General features: G+C 39.6%; 1 protein-coding gene across 2 annotated transcripts in view; it reads right to left on the minus strand.

Moving 5' to 3' along the window:
• Window positions 1-698: 698 nt before the first annotated feature.
• The window catches only part of abhd12 (abhydrolase domain containing 12, lysophospholipase), a 154321-nt gene continuing 140133 nt past the window's right edge, over window positions 699-14886 (minus strand). For both annotated transcript variants that reach the window (XM_041177024.1, XM_041177014.1), the window contains 3 exons: window positions 14036-14114; window positions 10142-10260; window positions 699-6470 (listed from right to left, as the gene is read on the minus strand). In XM_041177024.1, coding sequence (XP_041032958.1) covers window positions 6437-6470; window positions 10142-10260; window positions 14036-14114 — 232 coding nt within the window. In that variant the 3' untranslated portion in view covers window positions 699-6436. The remainder of the gene's footprint in view (window positions 6471-10141; window positions 10261-14035; window positions 14115-14886) is intronic.

The following is a 14886-nucleotide window of genomic DNA, read 5'->3' on the forward strand; positions in this document are numbered from 1 at the left end:
AAAAAAAAACCATTACAGTCAAACCTGGAGTGGGAGAACAGGGGAGTATTTCACCCTGCCTTACATGGTCGTAACAGTATCCACCATAAAATGTACCTAAACAATCAGGATCCAGGGAAATGTCATAACCACACCAGCATATTTCTTTTCAGTCTTACAATTTAAGAAGTTTTAACTCATTTTGCCATTGAAATAGATTCAAATAAACAGATAATAGAGAGGGTCTCAGTGAGGAAAATGATGTTGAAATTGCAATTAAAAGTTTAAAAGAATGATTTCTTTCCTGCTGTGCCTGAAAATCCGTTTGCAATGTCAAGAAACCATCCCAAAGAAACAAGATTGGAAGATACACACATTTGAGGGCGGAGTGGTTATGGCCAGTTTTGTAGGTGTAAATTTGCTCAGGTGGAGGATTTGATGAACAGATATAAAAGATGGAGAAACTCAGAGCGTATTATGGTTAAACATGTAGTTCACCTAGGCCCACAATTCCATGATCCTTTCTTTAAGCCGCATGTCCAGATTACAGGCACATCTGGACAAAAATGTGGAGGAAACTCAGGCTTTGTTTATCACCTGTCTTCTACCTCGATGGTTAAGAATGTGAAGCACAGAACAGTAGGCCTTCGTGAATGTGAGGCAATGCCTGTCACGATGAAACAAAGGTAGATGAAACTAAATAAATGGTGAGCTCGAGGTACTCAGGATCTTCATTTATTTAAAAATATACAGTACGTAAAATCAGTTAATGTTCAAGCAAAGTCCTAGACTCAGCAGCTTACAAAATGTGCAAGATCAATTGACCTCCCTTTATCAAGACATTGCTAGGTGCTGATATGCTTCATGTTCACAGGATAATTTAACCACTTTGTCTTGTCTGTATGTGGCAAAATAAATTGACTGAAATCCTGACAAGTTTGAAATATGCAAAGCTCACTGCATCTTTGCCAAAAATGAAACATTGCAATTTACAGCACAGACACTGAGCAGTTGGGAAAAATGGTCTTTGATACTGTTTGCTCCACACGAGCCAGCTACCTTTCTTCATATAATCCTATCAGCAAATCCTTCTATTTCTTTCTCCCACAGGTACTTTAGTATTGCCTTAAATGCATCAATGTTCTAAAATTCAATTATCCTATTTCAGGTTCAACACTCTTACTACTCTCTCAAGTAAATAAGTTTCTGCTGAATTCTTTATTGGATTTATTAGTGGCTTTCTTATATTTATGGTCCCTAGTTTTGATCTCACCCACAATTGGAAACATCTCTGTGAAGGGGTTCAATAGAGTAGATGCAGATTCACAAACCTCTTAGCAAGTCACCTTTCAGAGTGTACTTTGGCAGACACTTGGGACTTGTGAACCATAGCTGGAAATTCCTACTCATTTTTCCCCCAAAACTTATTCTCAGAGGCTGGAAAAGCCTGAATTTATTACCCATCCCCAGTTGCCCAAGGTGGAGGTGGTGGTGGGCCTTCTGCTTGATCAGCTGCAACTTGTGTGAACATACTCCCAACAATGCTGTTAGGTAGGGAGTTCCAAAATTTTGATCCAGCAAGGTGTTGAAGTATATACAATCAAAACATAATAGCCCAGATTTCAGTGGAGTAAGGTGAGCGAACACTAACAGTTTTGCCTTTATTACCACTGCAAAATCTGGGCCAAAAAAAATCTCTGGCATATGGGCTGAGAAAACACAGGTATAATACTGTCACGTTTCACTGGAACAATGCAGCATCAGCTATGGTATTACTGAATGTGTCACTTAAATAATGTTCACACCTCCAATTATGTTTCACTTCTGCCACTGATGTAACTATTGATTTTAGTTACACCTACTTAGGTTTTAGAGTTAATTTGTGGACATGTTTATAATAGCTGTATTTCATAATAAGCTGGAGTATTATTTGAAATGGCATAAACAGATATTGAAATAGTTCTGTGTCCTGTGCCGTTAGTGAAGCATGAAGAATACCAGAAGCAGTTCTCCATGTGGTCTGGTTTTAGCCTGCATGCAAAAATCCCTCCTTCAGGACCATTTTTACACACTCAAGAAAAAGATCTGAAGTGTTTGGGAGATGCGTCATGGCTCCAGTTACTCATCTTTAAAATCCAAGCTGCCACAATTGTGCAATTTTTCTTTACAGCTTCTCAGAGCATTCTAACCTTTGAATTAATAACTTTCAATTATTAAATTCTCTCATTATTCAAAATAATCCCAGGTCTCTGACGTAAATCAGACATGTTAAGGTCCCATGCATTTTGTTTAAAAAAAAATTACAAGTAACCAATAAACAAAATATTCATATATAATTAACACATTCTACTCTCAAGTAAATTGCTTGTCTGCTTGCTTAACTATTATATTTCAACAAATTGCACAGGCAATCCTCTAAATTAATAAAGCAGTTTTCCCTAAACACAGACCAGATATCTGAACATGATTAAATTAACGCGGGGGAATTTAGAGCACTTTAGCAAGTATGAAACTCAAATGTTTAATTTGTGACTAATCAACTGACTTGTGGAGAACAATTACAGGATTGCTCCCTTTTGTAAAACAAGGGGGGTTTTAATTTCAACATTTAGATTTTAATTCAGCCTGAACTCCCATCTTTGAGCTGGCAGTGAGCTTCAATGCAGATATCAAATGTCTGTGCAGACAGAGGCCAGATGTACTACGCGTGTAGTTAAAAACCCTTATTGCAAGTTTAACCATGAAATCATCTGAAGCAAGTCTGTATTCAGTAGTACTTATTACAAAATAAGTAATAATTTATCTTTTTCCAGTGTCCAGATGGAAAAAAAAACAGTAAAAATTGGGAAATAAGAATATTGATCCGAATTTTTTTTCCTTCTAGGTTTCACACAATGGTAACTGAGATCACAACCATGAACAGCAGTTCAGCAAGAATAGCACCTTTTACTGTTAGCCATGATTTTCTATACAGTTGTCGCTGCTAGAATCAACCAAGAACAATTAAGTAGGAGAGCATTTTTCCGGAACACACTGCTTCCCACCACAGCAAAATGGTTAAAAAAGTTACACAACTTAAATGGTAGCCTCACTAAGTGAATGCTAACTATTGGTCTTAGGCATTAACAGAAAGATCGCAGCTCAAGAGGTGAGAGTACTATTGCTGGGGACCCAGTACTAGAACCCTGCAGTAATTGTTTCAAACATTAAGCAAGTTGGCTGCCAGAGATGCCTTTGAAGAAGGTGAATGTTTGAAAAAAAAACTCTTGCACTTATAATAGTGCCTTTCATGGCCTCAGGACAACCCAAAGCACTTTAGAGCTAATGAAGTTACTTTCGAAGTGTACTTATTGCTCTAATGTAAGGAAAGCAACAGCCAATTTGCACACAGCAAAGCTCCAAAAACAGCAGAGAGATAAATGAAAATAATGAAATCATGTGTTTGTAGGTGTTGATTGAGGGACAAATGTTAGCTACGACACCAGGAGAACTCCCAAGCTCCTCTTCAAAATATGGGATGGAATCTTATGTTCATGAGAGGGCAGATGGGGCCTTGGTTTAAAACTCATCTGAAGGACAGCCACTCGGAATCAGCACGGCCTCAATACTGCTTTGGTGATGTGGCCTTGTGCTCCAGATTCAGTAGCTGGGCTTGCACACAGAACCTTCTCTCTCAGGGGTCTGGGTGCTGCAAATGAACCAAGGACAACATCATTGTTTTCAGAGCTGCTTAGGAAATTGATATAGCAGGGATTCTGGAGAACCCAGGCCAAATTTCTACTTGGGGATTCTTCTACACATTAGCTGTTCATTGAAGTAGGGGCAAGAATATGAACTATCCAGGCAAGACATTTTATCATTGATTTTAGATTTGGCATGTATATATGTCCCAGCTTAGACAAGTCAATATATTGTTAAACTCCATTTTTGACATATGAGGTTTGGGAAAATAAAATTAAAGTCCAGATGCCCAAGAATCAAGTATATTGGATCAATAGCACAGTCCATCATTAAAAAAATGACAAAGAAAGTCAAATTTCATGTGCTCCAGACCCCGGCTTGGATCCCTGTTATTTCCCAAGAACATGTACACAGGAAAGAGCAACAACAGCCATTTGAAATACTGCTTCTTGAAGCCAAGAACCAGCAAATATATGGTTCCACTTCAGAGAAATAGTGACAGACCTGGCTTACACACTTTTGCTAGGTGTCCTTTGACAACCCCGGGGAAGCTACTTAACCACATGAGACAGAAAAGAATAGGAAATGATGAATAGGGTGACATAAAATAAGACGGAAGGAGACTCATATTAAGCATAAACAATGGAACTGCTGGGCCTGTGCTGTAAAATTCTACACAATTTTATCCCAGCCAAAGGGGCTGACTACACATCCTTCTTGAAGCAATAACACATTTGGTCCTGCTAATGGAGGTATCCTACCCTGCTCCCCTTGGTGGGGCGGGAAAGCCTCTTTTCAACTGTTGAAAAAGATCAATGTGATTTTCACTAAAAGAATTCCAGAAATAGACAAATCTGAGAAAGAAAGAAAACAGGCTCTTGTTTCATCAGAAATGATATAGCCTCCCAAAACATTAACTTGTCATCTTTTCCTTCCTTAAGCTAACAGTTCTGTTTTGGGTTTTTTTTTTCCAGCATTTCCTATTTTCATTACAGCTTTCCAGCATTTGCAAGTTTTACTTTTATTCTCTGAGCTCAGGGTACATCTGAGCTGTTTTAGACAATTTTATAAATGTTTAATAAATAAGATATGCTATGCAACTATGTAAGGAGTCTGCTTTCTCTTACTGACTGTAAACTAGGCAATCATTTCTAATCTTCACTGTAACAATGTAATGTGTTAGTTAGAGTTCTGCTCTTTTTAATAATGAGTACTATACTACTTACATTGTATATAATTTGTTCAGAACATATTTTACAGCAACTGATTTTATTTCAATATTAGTAGCCTGTTATGCTGTTTCCCAGAAGCCAACCAGTAATTTAGTACATATTCCACACAAGTATTGCTACAGTTATAGAGTTGCTCAGTGTGCTAGAAGTGCATAGGCAACACTGTGATAACAGTTCACAATACAAGCAATAAGCAGGACAGTTAGTTGTAATTTGGTTTGTTCTGGTGATCACACTAACACCCACACTTCATTTAAAAAGCCTATCCCTATATCAAATTGGAAATCTTTTGCAAACTTCTCAAACTACCTGGATTCATTAGGACGCCTGACAGTCTTATAATGGTATAATTGATGCAAAGACAGGTCAACATTTGATTCAGTTTTAAGTATTTAACTTGGAATTTAAGAAAAGTTGGGTGGAATTTTGTGCTCATCAAAATTATGGGAACTTAAACAGTTTGATCCATCCTATCACCAATGTCAGCATTAAGGTCTCTTAGGTCAGGTACAGTACAGTCAACCAAATAATACAAGGTACTCCAACCTCAAAAGACAATCAATGGATGAATCTTTCCTGCTTCCCACACCAGTTATCATTATGGCCTCCCTGAGCAGGTTGTCGGTTTTGTGCTGTGGGACTCAGACCCACCAGGAACTGGGAGGAGACTGTTCCTTCATTTTGCATAGGACCATTACACCTAGCAAGTTGACAATAATCTTCATCTGACCGATATACACAGTTGCCATCCCCAACTACCCCCATTCAATTGGAAGGAGGTCACAACAATAGCAAGAGGCAAACACTGGGCATGAAATAGGAAGGAAAACAAATTATTTGTTTAATATACTAGATAATGTCATTGTCTACAGCTGACATTTGTCTACTTGAATACTTTGCTGTTAGTATACTGAGACAGACTCATCTGAACTCAGTCTAAAGATACGACCTTCAAAAAACCTTTGCACCAAACTAAATTGCAGGGAGGTTATTACATCTTATGAGCAACATTTCATCATAAAACATTCACCCAGCAAAACAGAGCTGAAAAGACATGTCCATTGGTACATGTGACACTATTGCTCTTAAGAAATAAACAGGTCTGAACTCTCAAAGATAAAACTACTGCAGTTGGAAATAAAGAACCATGATTCAGTAGCAACAAATGGAGGGTGCTGACTAAGAATCACATTTTGAAATTACCCTGATCATCTATTTTCGAGTTTATAAACTTAATTATATTTCACTCTATCTGCAAGAATTCCATCATTGTGGTCATGAAAAATATGTATGCCTTCATTTCTTTAAAACCAAAACTAAACTCTCAAATATGAATTAAGTCCTTCACTTTGTTCTTCAGCTTTGCTGTTCACTGAGCTCCCTCGTGCGTGACAAAAAAAATCCAAGCAGAATCATTTTTGTTTTGTATTCAAATGAAATAGGTTTGTGGAATGCAAATCAACAGAAGTCATGCAAGTCGCTTGACATAAACTGAAGTCTTCATGCAGCTCCAAAGATGTATCTGTTCGCTGTGGTCCACCTCATTACTGATGGGAATTTGGGTCACTAAAGAACTTCCTGGGTCAAGAGAAAGAGAGGGGTTTATAATGAAACAAACATTTCTAATACTAGTGGATCTTCTGTGATATTGCTCATGATAAGGCAGAGTGATGTTGTTTTATAACAAGTGCTCCCTAAGCCCCTACAACATCCTTTAAACCCATTTCTTGTGAAGTTAGAATTGTTGCCAGCTAAGTGAACAGCATATCTCACCCCCTATCTCAACAGATTACTTTTCCCCAAAATGATGTATCTCTAACACACTTATCTCACACACTCAGTCAGCACAAAAGTCTGTTTTTCTTTCCCTTCCCCAACACGGTCTCAATCTCTTTCCTTCTGCCTAAACAGGATGTCTCCTGGTATACTTGCTAAAATCAAGTCGTCTCGTTTCTCTACCCTTTCAATCCAAAGCAGATCTCTTGAATTTCCTCTTCTTCTCCCACTCTCAACAATATTGATCTCCCAGTTTAACCTCCTCTTTCTTCTCTTCTAGAGGCCACTGTACTGAAGTAAAGGAAGTTGGAAAGTTGGTCATTGGAAATGGATTCTTGAACTCAAGCATATTGGAACTGCTGTCGGTTGTGTCAATGGTTTTCAAGCTCTTTGTGCAAACTCCAATCATTTCAAACATTTTTAGGTCAGAGATCGCTAGGAAATTCTCATAACCACACACAGACCCAACCAGCTGTGATGATGGCCTGTGCTGAAGAATGATTAATAGAAGATCATCAATGGATAGGATCCTGCAGAGGTGACCTTGAGGGGATAGGAGAAGTAATTTGAGGATCATAAGATCAGGAATAGGCCATTCAGTCCCTCAAGCCTGCTTCACCATTTAACTGGATCATAATATCGCTGGAATGGACTCCACTTAAACCAGGCTGGCATTAGTGTCCTGGTGAATCACATAACTTTAAAGTAAAAAGGGAAGGGGTCATGTGAAGGGAGATTTAGAAATCCAAAAAGAAAAGCTGAGGCAATAGAGCACCGTGGTTAAAGACAATTAGAGTGGGACAAGAAGGAACAGAAAATTTAAATGGTAATTTTTTTTAGCATTCTTCCATCTATAAAAGATGGACACACAACAAACAAATCCATTTCAGATGGGGTGGCTTCAAATGGCACATTTTTGCTGATGGCTGAATTGGCCAATCTTTGACAGACAGGTTCTGCCACAAGTGCCACACATGAAATTGCCATGTGTCATTGTAGGTTTTGGCACTGGCACCTATTGCCAAGCTGCTACGATATCCAATGGCTACAATGGTAAATATTGCATCAGCAAATAATGTCCACGCAAAGGATAGTGGTTAAAAAAATAAAATTAAAGTCTCTTTATCTGAATATATGTAGATTTTATGACAAGTTGGATGAACTAGTTGTACAGTTAGAGATAAAAAGTCGATTTGATTGGATTTTTGCTCATTTAAGACAGAAATTAGAAGATTTTTTTCCCTTAGAGTGGAGAGTATTTGGAGTTTCCTTCCTCAAAAGGCAGTGTAAGCATAGTCTTTTGATGTTTTCAAGGCAGAAATAGATAGATTCTTGATAAACAAGGGGGTGAAAGGTTATTGGGGGTAGACAGCAGGTTACAGTTTGATCAACCATGATCTTATTGAATAGCAGGGCTGGCTCGTAGGGCTGAGTGGCCTACCCCTTCTCCTAATTCTTATGTCTGTATATATAATCGCCATTACAGAGAAAGTTACAAGATGACTAAGATTGAGAAAGTAATGTTTCAGGGTACATAACATTTCAAAAAGACGGAGAATTGAAAAGGGGGTGTAGTAGTTTTGATAATAAAGGATGGCATAGGGACAGTAGTAAGAAAGGATCTTGATTCAAAGATCAGGAAGTAGAGTAAGTATGGATGGAGATGAAGAACACTGATGAAAGTAGTTAAGGCCCTGAACAGTAGTTATACCGTTGGGCTGAGCATTATGCAAGAAATTGGAGCTTGTAATAAAGGCAATGCAATAATCGTGGGAGACTAATGTTCATACAGAGTGGACAAATCAAATGGGCAAATTTAGTCTGGAAGATGTGTTTGTAGAATGCTTTCATTACAGCTTCCTAGATCAACACATTGTGCATCCAAGTAGGAACTAAGCTATTTTACATCAATATTGCGTAATCAGGAAGGGTTAATTAGTTACAGATTTACTGGGAAAAGGTGATCATATACAACTGAATTGTACATTAAGTTTGAGAGCGACATATGCGAGGCCAAAACAAGAATCTTAAACTTAAACTAAGCCAATTACATACATACAAGGAGAGGGGTTGTTTGGATAAATAGACTAAAAACTAAGGTGGCAAATAAACAATGGAAAATATTTAAACAAGTAATTCAAAATGTCTAAAAAAATTGTTCCTTCAAAGAACAAAAACTCAGTGAGAAATATCCATTCATGGCCTACTAGGAAAGTTAAGGATATAATTAGATTAAAAGAAGAGGCTTACAATATTGTGAAGAATGGTAGCAAGTCAGAAAATTGAGTGTTTTAGAAACCAGCATAGGGCAGTCAATAAGGAATATAGAAACAGATTATAAGAGCTTTTGTAAGTATATAAGGAGGGGAGTAGCTGAAGCAAATATTGATCCACGGGGAATGAGGAAATTGCAGAAATCTTGAACAAGTTTTGCATCTGTCTTCCTAGCAGAGAACACAAATTACATACCAGAAATAGACAGCAACCAAGGGGCTAATAATAGTGAGGAACCTATTGATATGAGTAACTAATATCAGCAGAGAAAAAGAGAAACTGGAGGGACTAGGAGCCGACAAATCGCCAGGACCTGATGAGCTCAGATACTGAAGCAGTCTGTGCCCATACGCAGCAAGACCTGGACAACATTCAGGCTTGGGCTAAGTGGCCAGTAACATCTGTGCCACACAAGTGCCAGGCAATGACCATCTCCCCTTGACCTTCAACAGCATTACCATAACTGAATCTCCCACTATTAATATCCTGGGGGTTACCATTGACCGGAAACTTAACTGGACCTGCCATATAAATACTGTGGTTGCAGGGGCAGGTCAGAAGTTGGGAATTTTGCACAGACTAACTCACCTCCTGACTCCCCAAAACCTGTCCATCATCTACAATGCACAATTCAGCAGTGTGATGAAATGCTCTCCACTTGCCTGGACAAGTGTGGCTCCAACAACACTCAAAAAGCTTGACACAATCCATAACAAGGCAGCCTGATTTATCAGCACTTTAAACGTTCACTCCATCCACCACTGACACACAGTGCAAGATGCAATGCAGCAACTCACCATGGCTCCTTCAACAGCACTTTCCAAACCCATGACCTCTAGCACCTAGAAGGACAAGGGCAGCAGATTCATGGGAGTACCATCACTTGCAAGCTCCCCACCAAGCACTGACTTGGAACTATATTGCCATTCATCCATTGTTGCTTGATCAAAATCCTGGAATTCCCTTCCTAGGCCCAGGCGGACTGCAACAGTTCAAGAAGGTGGCTCACCACCACCTTTTCAAGGACAATTAGGGATGAGCAGCAAAGGTGATCTGTACCTGAACTCCATTTACCCACCTTAGCTGAATGTCGCATAATATCCTTATCTAATAAAACAGGAGATGTAGCAACTGCACTGGGACAGACAGAAGTGGAACAGTGAGAGCACATTACTGTTAGAAGACAAGAGTACATTTACCTTAATATTTGAGGGAGCTGTGGGCTCTTGTATATGTACTTGTGCCTGTAGCCAAGGTCTTTGTGGAAGGGAATAAATTGCACTCTCCTACTACTCTGCAACAATGCAATGTCATAAAGCTGTGGAGAAACAAAAAGTTTTAAATGCTCACGGAACTGAGAAAGATCATCGCTTTCAAAAGTTTTTGTCATTACATGAAGACAGCCTATACCCCATACCAGGGCCCGCTCAAGTGATGTGTTAAGGGTGCAGAATGAAGAAGATTGTACTGGACTAAAAGTCAGCTCAGGTAACATAGCTTTATTAATGCACCACATACCCCCACCTCCACAGTGGCCATCAGCATTCAGTCTTTTGTATGCATACAATATCAGATTGAGAACACAACATATGTACATACGTATTGAAAGAACAAACATGAATCTGAATGCAAATCAACATGCTCTGGTCCACAGACTTTGGTCTTGCTTATTGCACATGTGACCTCTTTTGGGAATCTCTCATTATTCATGTTGATCTTTTTTAGGGTATTTCCCCTCCTTTTCCCTTCATTAGCTCTTCCAGACTTATCCCAGCCAAAATCATGAGCTTTCAAAGCAAAATTGGATAAATACTTGCAGTAATATGGAGAAAGAGCAAGGAAGTGGGACAAACAGGATCGCTGTGGCACAGTTTCAATGGACTGAATGGCCCCCTTCTGTGCTCTGCTCTTCTATGATTTTTTTTTTTACTCATTTATGGGACATGGGCTTCGCTGGCTGAACCAGCATTTACTGCCCATCCCCAATTGTCCTTGAGGTGATGGTGAGCTGCCTTCTTCAACTGCTGCAGTCCCTGTGGTGTAAGTACACCCACAGTACTGTTGAGGAGGGAGTTCCAGGATTTTGACCCATCGACAGTGAAGGAACAGCGATATATTTCCAAGTCAGGGTGGTGAGTGGCTTGGAGGGGAACTTCCAGATGGTGGTGTTCCCATCTATCTGCTGCCCTTGTCCTTCTAGATGGTAATGGTCATGGGTTTGGAAGGTGCTGTCCAAGGAGCCTTGGTGAGTTTCTGCAGTACATCTTGTAGATTGTACACACTGCTGCCACCATGCATCAACAGTGAAGGGAGGGAGTACTCTCACACCTATGCTTTTAACATTGGAGTAAATGATTATTGCAAAATGCTTTGCTTCCACTTTTTAAATTGCAGATAACCTTATAATATAAAGGCTCTGAATGTTTGAAATTTTTTTTACTTTCCACCAGTTTCCCTAATCTCCTCTAATCTCTTTCACTGGATCTTACCTATGACCGAAAGGGTGGGGAGGCAGCCAATATTTGAGCCTTTGATAAAGCTGTATTGAGTAGCCACTGAAGAATGAATGAATGTGGCTTAGGGATAACTACTGATAATATTCTCCTACCCGATGGGAGGTGGACTGGCCTTTACTAGGGTTCCTAACTTTCATTGAATGGTTCATGGAGGTTTCATCACATGACCTTCAGCTGCAAACTGTCCTGTCATTTTCTCCACCTCAAATTGTTTCATAACCAATAAACATAAGTGCTTGAATATTTCTTTTATTTAAACTTCCAATGTTTATTTTCTCTACGGTTGCTCACAGCAGCATCCTGGAATTAATCTTCAATTCCTGGAAACTCTAAGCTAACCCTGGAGGGCTGTAACCCTAGCCTTAAGATTTTTCCTACAACTGGGATTGGGAATATGGTAGGGCAGGGGAAGTCAAGCCATCATGATTGGTTCAGTGTTGCCGCTCCATTCAATAAGTAATGATTAAAATCAGAAAATAGTTCCACACAGAAGGAGACCATTTGGACATTGAGTCTGTGCTGGCTCTTTCAGTCAACAACCCAGTTAGACCCAATCACCTGCTCTTACCCCATTTCCCTGCAATTTTTTTCCTTCAAGTATTTATCCAATTCCCTTTTGAAGCCTACAATTGAATCTGTTTCCAGCACCCTATCAGACACCCATTGCATTACAAGTCTTCTCATGTTGCCTCTGGATTTTTTTTTGCCAGTTACCGTGAATCTGTGCCCTCTGGTTATGAGCCTTCAGCTATCAGAAACAGTTTCTCTTTATCTACTCTTTCCAAGCCCTTCACAATTTTAAACACTTCTATTAAATTTCCTCCTAGCCTTCTCTGCTCCAAGGAAAACAACCACAACTTATCCAGGCTATCAATATAACTGTATTGTTTATCTGCATTCCTTATAATTAACAGGGCATGCTGTTCATATGCCTGATACCAGACTCTCAAAGCAACTGTTCTACTCACAACTCAGTCATAGCAGGACACTCCCAGAGGGACAGCGGAAATGCTTTAGGGATGCCCTCAAAGCATCCCTCATGAGATTGAACATTCCCGCCATGGGAGTCTCTGGCTTGTGACTCAACAAAATAGAGAAAGTTTGTTCAGGAAAGCACTGAACACACCGAGAGACTTCACTGAGAAAAGCAAAGGTGAAGTCAAGACATAGGAGAGAGCGCAAAAACTTCCAAACACCTCAACCACCCAACCGTCCAAGCACCACCTGCCCGCATGTGGCAGAATCTGCAGATCGCACATTGAACTTATCAACCATCTCAGAACCCTCAAACAGGAGTGGAAGGAAGTCATCCTCAATCCCAAGTGATTGCCTAAGAAAATTCCTTATCTGTGGAACCATTCCAATAAATCTCCCTTGTACCTTCTCAAAGTCTCACATCCTTTCAAACATTCAATGCCCAGAATTGGATACAGTAACTCCATCACAGGTCAAACTCCTATTTTGGATATTAAAGTTATTTTGAAATCACTGAAGATCAGTGCAACTCAGGCAAATCAAATGCTCCGGACAAATGCTACAGAATGCACTCTAACTAGTCTCAGTGGATGAGGCTTTCCAAATGGGGATGAATTAAAAATAGCTGTAGCTGCCCCTACTTGATGTGCAACTGCAATCTCTAAGGCATCTTTTCCAACTGTTTAAACTGTGAATGATTTTATTTTTCTTAGCATTTATTTTTGGAAATTTTACTGGAAATCTGATTAGCAGTAGGTACGTAAGTGCAAGTAGTAACTTAATTAACTCATCTTAATTAATTTTAATAAAGAATTTACATTTACATTTAGATAAAAAAATGACAAACTTAAGTATTTTGCAACATCATGACTTCCCAAAGCATATTAAAGCTGAAGTATTTTTGAAGCGTGTTTGCTTTTGCAGGATTACATGGCAGCCAATTTGCACACAGCATGCTCCCACAAAGAACACTGTGATAATGACCAGGTTCCCTGTTTTAGATGTTGGTTGACGGATAAATATTGTCCAGGACATTGGGGAAAACTCTTCCTTTGAGTAATTGCATGGGATTCTTTTTACTTCCACCTGAGAGGGCAGGCAGGGCTGTAGTTTGACATCTCATCCAAAAGGTGGCACCTCCAATAGTGCAGCACTGCCTCAGCACTACACTGGGAATGTCATCCTGGACAAAAACAGAATTACCTGGAAAAACTCAGCAGGTCTGGCAGCATCGGCGGAGAAGAAAAGAGTTGACGTTTCGAGTCCTCATGACCCTTCGACAGAACTAGTTCTGTCGAAGGGTCATGAGGACTCGAAACGTCAACTCTTTTCTTCTCCGCCGATGCTGCCAGACCTGCTGAGTTTTTCCAGGTAATTCTGTTTTTGTTTTGGATTTCCAGCATCCGCAGTTTTTTTGTTTTTATGTCATCCTGGACTATGTGTTCAAGTCTCTGCAGTGAGATGAGAAGCCATAACCTTGAGTCTCAGAAGTGAGTATGCTGAGCGACAGTTGGCATCAATTTAGTATCAGAAAACAGGTTCTAAGCCTGGAATTATTAAAAACCTCACTGGACCTAAATCACAATCTTGAATTTGACACACCTTTCTTCCCAGGTGAAAGGGAATGACGGCATCATCTTCAGCATGAAGAATCAGCAATGGACAGGTGATATGCTGCACACTGAAGGAAAAATAAAGAAGCAAGATAGTTAACACACAATTGAGCAAACCAGGACATGCAGTTAAGTGAGTGACAGAAACAACATTTTTGACCAGGTTCTCTTATTTTTGCTTAGTTTTAAATAGTATTTTAAGTGCTACACTCAAAATGGAAATTGCACAGTTAAGAGAACGTGACTTTCTATAATCGCATCAGGTTAGCTGAGGGGAAAAAATGGTCAACAGGTTTAGAACAGGAAAGCAAAAGGTTTAATGTGCTGTGAATGAAACTCTTACCATAGGGTGAAATTACGCCAATCCAGACAATGTATATTTATCATCTCTCCATGACCACAGTTCAGTGACATTTCCGTGCTAAATCCATCCTACCAACGTCATCATTACCCCACTATGGGACCTCTGACTTTTACTTCTTTTTATTATCTCCAATCTATTTCCCATTTAATATCAGGTTTTTACGTATCCTAATCTTTAGCAACCATGCCTATGTAACTTGAGCCATCTTCCCGATTCCATCTGCGTGCACATTTTGACTCCCACGCTGGACCCGATCCATCAGTCAATTTCCACTTCTCTTTTTTCTACTTTTTTCTCTTTAACCCTCATAGACCCCACTCTTCTATCGTCTTCCCTCCTTTCACATATCTACTCTCGGGTACTTTTACCTTCCCAATTCCCTATCCCAACCCTTCTATACTTCTCGAACTCCTGTTTGCTTATTGCTGTGCCGGGCTTGATTCCTCTTACATAAACCTACAGCTTCCCTCTGTGCC

The sequence above is a fragment of the Carcharodon carcharias genome, chromosome 2, assembly GCF_017639515.1.
Source record: "Carcharodon carcharias isolate sCarCar2 chromosome 2, sCarCar2.pri, whole genome shotgun sequence".
In the NCBI taxonomy this organism is placed as follows: Eukaryota; Metazoa; Chordata; class Chondrichthyes; order Lamniformes; family Lamnidae; genus Carcharodon; species Carcharodon carcharias.